This window comes from Rhea americana, unplaced genomic scaffold (assembly GCF_003343005.1).
Source record: "Rhea americana isolate MKP2758 unplaced genomic scaffold, rheAme1 scaffold_18, whole genome shotgun sequence".
NCBI lineage: Eukaryota > Metazoa > Chordata > Aves > Rheiformes > Rheidae > Rhea > Rhea americana.
The window spans coordinates 7,257,157-7,267,850 of NW_028185927.1; the positions used below are offsets into that span (position 1 = coordinate 7,257,157).

The window sequence follows — 10,694 nt, forward strand, 5'->3', positions numbered from 1 at the left end:
AAGGCTGGGGAAGTCTGCCCAGGGCTTGAGTTCAGTCATTAAAAGACGTTGCAAGAGGAAAAACCCTGGAAGAGCATTGGTGGAGAAGGAAAAAATCCCTGCACTTGTTGGGTGACGGGGACTGGACTAAGTTAGGCCTGTCCTGTCTCCTGCATCCAGGCTCAGACCCATGAAAACCATGAGAGCAGAGTGCCAACGTCCTCCTGGCTTCCTCACGCTAAGACGTTCCCTCCGGCTGTGCTTCTACCCCGCTATCTTTCCTGATGTGCCCCACAGCAAAGACCGCAGGATCCAAAAGTAGACGAGATTACCGTGCAGAAATTCGGTAGGACGGGGCGCCCGGCTCCCCGAGCCGCCAGGCATCCCCAGCAGGCTGAAAAGCCCCGTGAGYGACGCAGCTGGGACCTGAGCAGCGCTTCCACCGCCGGCCTTCATCGAAGGGCGGCCCGGGGCTTCCCGTCCCTGTCGGGCCTGCCCGCGTCGACCGTGTCCTTTTAATTAACGCTCGGGAACAACGGCCCAGCGCCCGCGCAGCCGCTAGACGGCCCTCATGGCCGCGGGCCCGGCTCCGGGCCGCTCCTGCGGGAGCCCCTGACGAGAGAAAGAGGCGGCCGCGGCGCGGCCGGCCCGGCGCTCGGTTCGCGCCCCACCGCCTGCCTCCAGCGGGAGCGGGCGGGGGACGAGCCCCCGGCCCGCCGCGGCGGGGTCCCGCAGCGGGCAGAGCGGAGCCTCCCCCCCCCGAACGCGGGCCACGGCCGGAGGAGCACCCGCGCTCCCGCGTTTTGATGCTAACGAGAGAAACTCGCGCTCGTCCGTGCCGGGCGGAGGCCGCCGCCGGGCTGGAGGCCGCTCGGGAGGCTCAGCTCGGCCGGCGCCGCCTCAGCGAGGTGGTGGCACCCGCGCGAGGGAGGCACCGGCCCCGGACACCCCCCGCCCCGGCTTTCCTGCGCCCGCAGCACGGAGGGGCACGGGGCCGGCCGGAGGAGCGGGGCCGGCCCGGCGGGTTCTGGGTGCCCCCGGAGGAGGAGGCTCCACGACCTCCCTGGGCTCCTGTCCCAGCGCGCCGACACTCAGAAGGCTTCGGGCGACTCTCCTGTCCCGTACAACTAATTAACGCCCCGTCCCGCCACCCTTAGCCCTGCCAGCCACCCCTCAGCCGCCACCCCGTGCTCGGCAGTTCAGTGCTGCAGGAACTTCAGCGCCGCCATCCCACGCGTTGCCTCGCGCCCCAGCCCCACCCAGCCCAGCCATGGTGCCAGTTTTATTAACTGCTTTTCTTTTAATAACATTCAGATCATCTGAAGCCCTGATTTTCCCCTCAGCGTAAGTAACGTTTGCCTGTGTAAGCACGACCGTGCTCTGCCAGTTCCCATCTGCTGTGTTTTYCACAGACTCGAGTCTTACTCCAGAGAGGACAGTAAGGTCGCAGGGCTAGAAACTGGYCTTTAAACGTGCCGCTGCAATGCCCTGCCCCAGCAGGATCCCGCTCTCGCCTGAAACGAACGACGATAATAAAATAAAGACATAACTGTTCGGTTTGAGCAGAATTTGCGAGCAGGTGCAGAAAGCTGACGTGGGGCAAGCGCGCGGGGGAAGGCCGCCGTGCTGCGGCGCAACGCGGCGGAGGCCGTTCTCTGCCRCAGCCCTGGGGAGCGCGCCCAGGCCAGGGAGCACACGCGGACGGGGTCACAGCAGCGCCTGAACGCGTTTTGGGACTCGTGCCGGCCTAGACGTCCATACTCACGTTTGATGCACCGGTTTGTGCCTGGAGCCGTGGTCCACCCCGAGCAACACTGTTTCCCGCAGACATTCGGCCTAAGCAAAAGGACAAAACGGCACGATTAGGAAAAGGGGAAGCGGAGGTCTCTCTGCAGCCAGCACCTCTGAGTCACCCATAAAATTATTTCCTGCAGCATCTGATATTTCCTTCCAGATGGACCAGCGGCTGAGATCAAAACCAACCGGACAAGGGCTGAGTTGTTTAAGTGCTTGGAAACGAAACCCCCAAGGACTCTGTGAACGCTGCAGCATTAGCGATTCCGTGGGGAGTGTCTCCCTTCCGAACTGTTGTTCCTGGCACAGCGCTGAGAGCAATCATTTTCCTCACGAGAGTAATTGGAGACCAATGACCTGTGATCATTAAAGGTCTCACAGCACTCTGTATTTTGTTCACAGTATTGGGGTATAAATTGGGCCTAATTCCAACCTTGGTTGTTGCATTTTTGCCTCCATAAATGCCCCAAGCCGTTTCAGCTGAAGACAACACTTTGCTCCGTCTCCTGCTCCAGGCTGCTGCTGTCCGCTGCTGTGCCGTGCTCCAGCCCCACCCGGAGAGGACCTGCACGCCGGCAGCTCTGCCGGCCGCTCCCCGGCTTCTCCTCTTTGCGAGACCCACATTCCTCGCCCAGCCACTGCCCTGGGCACCACATTCTGTGCCTGCTTGACATGCACGGCGTTACACAATTCCAGGATGCTCACATCTTTTCCATGGTTGTTAAGTCCAGCACATTGCTGCAAGGAGTTTTGGACTGCCTTTCCATAAACAACATCCTTCCCACCTAGCCTTCGTTACGTCTTTTCAGGCTATCTTCTGCAGTGATCACTCGCAACAGGCCGTTGTGCATCCAACAGGTGCTCTGCAGAGCCTAAGCAGGCAGCTAATTCTGCTTGCTCTGGTGACCCCTCACACTTACATGGCTACTAAGAGAAGGAATAACAAGTGGCTGGTTGTTTCCTGAAACTATTTACCCACCATGGAGGGAGATTTGGGGGAATATGTAATCTTTGCATGTCCGGGTAGGTGGGAGAATACAGTCATCAGAAGATGTAGAATTAGAAGTAAGCAGCCTGAAAGCTCTGGAAATCAAGTTGGGAGTATGGTTTATCTCTAACTCCAGACAAGGCAGTTAGAACAGCTGACAGAATTTACAAGAATCCCAGAAACATATACATTTATTTTCTGGAACAACTTTCACAGGAATACAGCAAGGTCAGAGGATGCTGTAGCTCAGCACTGGCATCCTAGTGATTCCTGCATCCACCTGGCACGCGATGGAAACTGCAGAGGTGCTGGAGCTCAAACTGTGGGACTCGCATTTTAAGAGTGCCAAAGACAGTGGGTAACAGGCACGTCAAGGGATGGTCTGGTGTTCAGGAAGGAAGTTGCTTGTATAGATGCGATTACTGCACATGGGAAGGGGAAGTGGTCTGAGAGGCCCCATAATTTGCAAAGCACTATCCAACCCCTCAGGATCAACCTTTTATTAACCTAGGCGGACTTTACAGGGAGAAAGAACGTACATTCCTGTGGTGTGACTTCCTGCAACAGCACAAGCCAAAGAAATAATTATTGCATCAATACACTTCTGTTCTGATTTGGCTAGAGTACTGGTTTTCCAGTCCCTAGGGACACCTAGGCTATCTATGGGGCTCTTCTTTAAGACAACTGTAGAAAGGATCCAAGGAAAGCAAATCTGTTGTCAGCAAACTTCGAATTACTTACTATATAAGAGCCCACAAGAGGCCTTGAACATTTTAAAGATGTGCAAATCAGTAAAGGTTGAAAATGACTTAGCTGGAGCATGTCTTTAGATAATTAAGGGCTGCTGAAGAACTCCACTCTAAGCATCAGCAAGGCCCACTTGGCTTAGACTGTCACAGCTCCCCTCCTTCCATCAGCAGAGCTGTAACACACTTTGCAAAACATATTCAGCAGATCTGGCAAAGAGCAAAGCCCTTTCCCATTCTCACTTTAATTTACTGACGTAATCAGAGGTAGCTTCTTGTAGGCAAGTAAGTACCTTTTTCAGAGAAGCTGTTTGGCCTTGAAGCACACTATCAGGTCTTCATGAAATTAAAGTTCAAAGTCTATCTACATCTCTCTCACACACGCTCTAGAGGAAGCATACTGATAACAGCTCTCAATGCCAACAGCAATTGAGAGTTTATAGAAAAAAACGTTTGAGACCAGACAGATAGGGATGCAAACCCTAGCAGATAGGATCATTCTTTGAAGGCATCAAAACCCTGTAGGATCAGGCACAAGTGTGTCAATAGGAGAGTTAAATCATGTCCCCATAAACAGAATGGGATTGGATTAGAATAGCCTGAAACAACAGACCCAGGCAGAGCGCTGTACCTGTCAGAGGGGATGAAGACAGCACCACAGGCTCCTAGCAGGGCTTTTCCCAGGGGTCTTTACAAAGGGAACTAATCTGAGACGTTCTTGCCTTGTTGGATCCCAGTGTTATGCCCCTACCTTAGTAGTCCGGATACTCTAAGCTCTCACATGTTTCACGTTCTGACCACAAGGAGCTCTGGGATCCACCTGGGCTCCCTGAGAGATGCTGCCAGATTTTGCAAATTGTGGCAAAAGCAAGAGCAAGCCTTCCGTGCCACAGATGGGCACCATCTTATGCCATAGCTAAGCACTTTCTGTTGCAGCCTGCCTAGTAGCTCCCTCTGAGATCTTCCACTTGCTAGGTAAGCCCCATCTCCATACCATGCTTGGTCCCTTATGGCTGCTAGCAGGCTGCACCCACTTTACATGTCCTGCAGCATGGGCTTCGAAGGCAAAGGCCAGCAGGTCCAAAGGAGCAGCCACAGCCTGTGTGGGCAAAGCAGAAACCCAAAGAACAAGCACAGAGCAAAGCAAAGGTTAGGGCTGAGACTCCAAGTGTGGTGAGTTTGGCAACAGAACATCTCCAAAAGGGACATGGTAGGCAGCGAGAGAGGACRGGCACATTCATCAGGTGCTTTCTGGCAATCCTCACCTCTAGCTAGCTAGGCTCCCACTAGCGGCATCCTCATGCCTATACCCATGGGTGCAATGCTCTTGCCCGCTCTTGCCCCAAGAAGCCCTGTGATCCTTCTACAAGCACCTTTCCACTGTTTGAGGTCATTGCAGAGAGACTGGCACCACTATGGTGAATCCTCCAGGCCTCTGCTCCCACACAGACATCCTCAGGGCCACCAAGCCTCATCATCTGCCATGACACAACAGACACTAAACCAAACCCAGTCCGACACAGCCAGCATGGTGGGAAGGAGAGAAGAAGAAGGATGGGACAAATTCTTGGATCAGCCGTTGACCACTGCACTCTCCTTCTTGGGGCACGGCAGCAAGGGAGCTCACTCTCCCATGAAGAACCAACATCAGTCCCCAACATCCCAGCAGCTCTCCTGGAGCCTCCTTCCTAGCCTCACAGCACTGAGTCTGGGAGACGAGGTAGGAAGAAGAGAGTCCTACCCTGGTCTCAGTGGACTGCGGAGAACCCCTAGGAAAGCAGAAGAAACACCCAAAAGACAGAGCAAATAGAGTAGAGGGGTGTGAGACTCATTGTCAGATAGGACTAATTACTGCAGGGGCCAGAAAAATAGAGGGTGAAAGCTGCAGAAGGGAAGACCAAAATCATCTCTCTCTCAGTTACTTGGGAAAAGTAAACACCACAAGAGACAACACAGCCCTGCCAGGCTGAGTGCTCCACACATGAAATCAGCAACAGATAGAAAGCATACTGAAGAGGAAACAATTTTGTAACCTTGGGAGTCTCCTCATGATTCCTGTGGCACAGGCAAGACTGAATCACTCATCTTCCAAACCCCAGGGAGACAAGTCAGTGTCATAATCTCCAAGTTATGGATGGAAAGAGGCTGAGTTATGTCCACTCAAGATGTTACCAGCAGATCCACATCTGTTTTGCCTGTGTTTCAAGCTTGCAGGACGCGGTCTTGCTTCCCRTCTGAAAGCCACAAACCTGTTAGCCTAGTGCCAAGCTAATACATACTGCCTTTTAGCCGGGCTCCCACCCACTCACCATGTGTTGAGTAGACTTAGCGTGAGACAGAGAGYGAAATACTTTGCCAAGGATTCTTCTGCAAGTTTGTGACACAGCTGACAAAGTCTCACAGCTCACTGGCTCGCTGTTGTGCATGGTGAAGCTCAAATAGCTAATGCCAGTGTGAAGGGTCCTTCAGACTCTAGACATACAGACTCTGCGAAGCAGAGTTTGTTCTCAAAGTGATCCATCCCTGTCTCAGTCATTCTCCAGCTGAGTGCAGACAGCAGCTGCTAACCTCAGGAGAAGGGAGATGCTATCACTGGAGTTACGTTCTCCAAAGGACAGCCCAGAATGTGCAGACAGTAGTTTATAGCAGGAAGGGACAGTGCTCGAGAGAGGTGGGCTCCCGGTGTCCTCAGCTGCCTTTGGCCTGTTGTGCATGCTTTGTCACCAACACTTGCAGCAAACACGCAGCTCAGACGTGAGCCACCTCTGCTGGCACTTCCAGTCCTGGGCCTCTCCAGCACTGCCGTGATGAAAGCAAAGTAACTGGTTCCCACCAGGCCTGGCATCACAATCCCTGGGGGGAACCGAGGCTGCTGGGGGGGACTCAGGGGCTGTCCTGTACATGCTGAGCTGTCCCTGATCACCCATCATCATACAAGGGGCAGGGGCTTCCAAACAGAGGCAAAGGCAGCTGGCAGGGCCACCTCTGAGGAGGACCTGCTGGGCCCTGAGATGCACTAGGCCGCTGGCGTACCTAAGAATAGCATAAGTCAAGACCAGATTCATAACCTCTGAGGCACCCAGCTGCCATGTGAGGTCAAGCACCCAAACTGTCTGATGCTAACCAACCCCTTGAAGCAAGAAGCAAGACAGCAGGSAGAGGAGAGCAGGCAGCAGCAGTCTCTCGCCCTCTGCCCTGGGCAGCCCAGGGTGCAGAAGGGACAGGAGGGTGGAAGGGCATATGGAGAGGTCAGCAACTCTCCCATGTCAAAAGGAGCTCAGCACAACCCCTGATCATAGCAGACAGAAAAGATTTCCTCACGCAGGTGTCTCAGCCAAAGTCCCACTGAGCACCCACACTTGGTCACGCTACACAGGGAGCAACGAGGGGTGCCCTAATCCCAGCTCTGCCACTGATGCCAAAAGGTGCCGCGGGCAAATCTTCTCTCTTTCCTGTCTAATGGAAAAGGTTAATCAGCACCTGGGCATTTACCTTCTGAAGGGCTGGATCTGCTAGGATACACCTTTACTAGGAAACAAAATGTCACTGGGGACATTCCCAGGCACTGGGACTTGATTGCCTGTAGCACTGGCCATTTAGCATCCTCCAAAACAGTTCCCAGCACAGCTCAGAACAGAGCAGAGGACAGAGAGTGCTCCCAGTAGCCCATTTCCTTCTTTTTTTCCTTCTTTTTCCTTTTTCCTTYGTAGAGAAAGGGAATTGGATAACTTAGACTGCTGAATAACAGCAGTACCAGAAGATGCTCTCTGCTAGTAAAATATGCCCTAGATGTGGGCCTTAGGGTTTGCATTTCCAACAAAATGCAGGGTGAGGGATTAGAGAACAAACCACAGCTCAGCTCCTGCCTGAAGTCCCAGGTACACCTACACCYACCCTACTCTAAACACTGCAAAAAGCAGTAAGAAAATGCAAGACAAGCTTGTCCCTGTCTTACAGATAACATGCACCTAGAGCAGGTAGCTTAGAGCACAGGAGGTATGCAGTATTTGTCACTGGCCTACTTCTTTTCTGTGACAGATTCCTCCCAGAAACCCCTTCACGCAGCATTAGGCCAGTGCCACGAAGCCTCCTCTACACCAAGAAATACYATTCATGGCCCTGACTGAATACACAAGCATAACCTGCAACCTGGGCAAAGGAGCTGCAGCGAGGCAATCCTTCATGATCTGCATTGCTGCAGCAACCAGAAGCCACCATCAGGGTCAGGTCCCCATCGTGCAAGGCGGTAGACAAACATCCAGGATGATGAAAGCCTGCAAGATTTTGCAGTGTTATCTGAGACCAGAGGCAAGCAAATATAAGAAACAGTAGGGGAAAGAAACAAGGAAATAGCAAGAGCATGGATTCACATAGTTTAAGCATGTGCACAGCCTCAGTGGTGATCACTTACTGAAACATTCGGCAGAACTATTCTTTTACTGTTTATTTAACAGCAATCTATGCAACATCTTTCAACTTTATGCAGCACTTTGTGCTGCCAGATACATTGACTGCATTCAGGTCATTTACAGTATCCTACGCTGAAGGCCAGGGGGACCATTAGATCATCAGGTCTGCCTTTATATTGCAGGACAGCAAACTTCATCCAACTGCATATGAAACCTTTGCAGTCAGACTCAAGGAAGAACATTAGCAAAAGCTGCTGGCATCAATGAGGCACTGAAAATACTCTGCCAAGACCACATCAGCATTAACTGCCTCAGCTCCTGAGCAGTCCTGTACACGCACTGCAGAGAACATATAACCCACAAAGCCTAAGTAAAGCAGAACTATATAACCATGGTGTCTACAGCAGGGATTAAACAAGAATTCAAGAGCAAAATGCACAAAAAGAAAATGAGAGGGAGAACATAGGAGAGAATTCAGGGTTCCCAGCCAAATACTCAGCAATTATCTGTCAAAAAGCTTCAAAACCTTCCCCGCACCACCAAATTGACCATGCAGGTAACAGAAGTCGAGGCTTCCTCAGATTACTCCCCAGTTACCCACCTTCCTCTAAGGTGGATCATCTAWGATGATGTATATATCATTTGAGGATTTATTTTCACAGAACAAGACTTTTAAAGGGTGAGAGGCAACAGGAAGAAATTCTAAAATTCAGCTCTTCCAAGACTTTCAGTTGGACACACTCCAGGAAGGGTATGAGCAGGCCCCACCTGCAGCAAAGCCAGATATGAGCAGGGTGGCAGACACATCAGAACAGTCCCTGAGCAAGAAACTCAATCTTAAGTCTGCTCTTGTAAAACAAATYAGGAAGATAATTATCCAGAAAGGATACAGTACTAAGAACCAGGATTTTCATCCACAGAATACAATCTCACAGTAGGAGTGGTGGCCTGTGTGAGGCTCCTAGAGGTACAAGCAGAGAACTGTGACTTGGGAATCAGGACAGGTCAACCTGGCAGTTGAGATTYTAAGTCAAAATAACTAAATAGCACTAGGACTCAGTAAAGCTGGCAAAGCTACCTGAATGAGGGAAAATGAGGGAAAATTAAGGTTGTTATGSTAGAAAGTAGCAGGAGTACAGTGTAAACAGCAGAACAGAAAATATCCCACCTGGCAAAAAAATGAAACATGAAATGAAGCTTTCTGGAGGCCCTGAGTTTCCTGGATGGAAATATGTCCAATGCAGCAAAGGATATAAGAAGATGGATGAGGTGGAATCACAGGAGTTTTACAGAATGACTTGGAGAACAGCAGCAACTAGGTTTCCATGAGGAGTAGTGCCATGTGGTTACTCACTGACTATTATTTTAGCTACACTTTCTCATAAACTCCAAAGAGAGTCAGTCACAGGGAAGTTCAAAAAGTGCTGATTTGGACTCCAGAAGAGATGGAAAGCTATCGATGACAAGCCATTATATGCATGTTCCAGAGTGCAAGTTCTTGAGGACCACAGTAAGCACATTATTCCCAGCCCTCATCTTCCAGAGCAAACAGGAGGCAGAGCGAGCGCTGCAGACTGCTAGGGAAGAACAGCTGGAAGACTCAGGACCTTCATCCCTCTAAGCCGGGAGGCAGTAGCAGTCTCACACACCCCCGGAAGGCTAATTTAGCTAATAACAGGTGACCAGAGCAGAAATGCTGGTCCTCATTTATGCCTTTGATTAAAGGATGAAGGTTACYTTCAAAGAGGTTCACAACTCTTCTGAGCACAGCCTGAACCTCCGAGCCGCCCACCTGCTCCGGGTAGCAGCGGGGCCTGCAAGCCTGGTGCAGGCTATTGGGGCAGTCATTGCAACAGGAACGGGCTACATCYCAGGTGACTCAAATCCAGTTAACTGCCACGTGATCCTGAAGCAACGCTGACCGTGCTTGGACTCTGGAAAGGGCAAAAACCTTTGGAGCTCGCTTCCRAGTGCCCAAAGGTGCCCAAGCAGGATCGGAGCTTCCCAAGGGATCCTTTCAACGGACTCCCTCCAGGCCGCCCACAAAACAAGGCTGATGGAGGAGCTAAGGCAGAAACTGCTCAGGACTGCCTGCTGTTGACTTCCGTTAACGATGAATACTCTGCGTACCGAACGTAACGGGAAGAAGAGGCCGGCTGCGGTTGCTGCCTGYGTAGGGCTGCCGGAGAGAACAGCGGGGAACGGAGCAAGGGACGCCTCCGCTTTGCACGTTGTAGGGAGGCAGAGAGAGAAACCGTAGGGGTTAAACCGCCCTTCCTATTCCAGCGACGCTCCCTGCCTGGGGGCAGCGCGAACCCCTCTGCGGTCCCCAGCGCGGCGGCGGCGGGCAGCGAGCCCTCGGCCCGCTTGCGTGCCCCCCGGCAGGGCTCGCGCGGGCAGCGGCCGCGCGCGACAGCTTCGGCAGCGAAGCTCGTGGCAGGGGCATCGCCCGCGGGGGAGCAGAGAGGGGAACTGCGGAGGGGGCTGAAGCGTACGTCAGCGCCGCAGCAGCCGCCCCGTCTGCGAGCTCCCCTCCGCAGCGCAGCAGCTGGCCTCGCCATATGATCTCCACTCCACCTCCGCGGGGTGGTAGCCAGGGCCTGGAGCTGGAACAGCTCTGCCAGGCAAGTCGTTCGGAGCCTCCCYCGGCGGAGCCAGCTGAAGCCATGGGAAGCTGCGGCGCTCGCTGCTTGCAAGGGGCCCGTTACGGGAGGAAGGAGCCAAGAGAGCAAGTACCTGCAGCGAGAGCCGCGGCGGCCCGACTGCGCCCACCGAGCC

At 52.9% G+C, this 10,694-nt stretch overlaps 1 protein-coding gene across 3 annotated transcripts in view; it reads right to left on the bottom strand.

The window, feature by feature from the left end:
* Positions 1–10,694, bottom strand: part of LTBP2 (latent transforming growth factor beta binding protein 2) — a 79,834-nt gene that overhangs the window by 67,312 nt on the left and 1,828 nt on the right. For all 3 annotated transcript variants that reach the window (XM_085301750.1, XM_085301749.1, XM_085301751.1), the window contains exon 2: positions 1,745–1,815. In XM_085301750.1, coding sequence (XP_085157876.1) covers positions 1,745–1,815 — 71 coding nt within the window. The remainder of the gene's footprint in view (positions 1–1,744; positions 1,816–10,694) is intronic.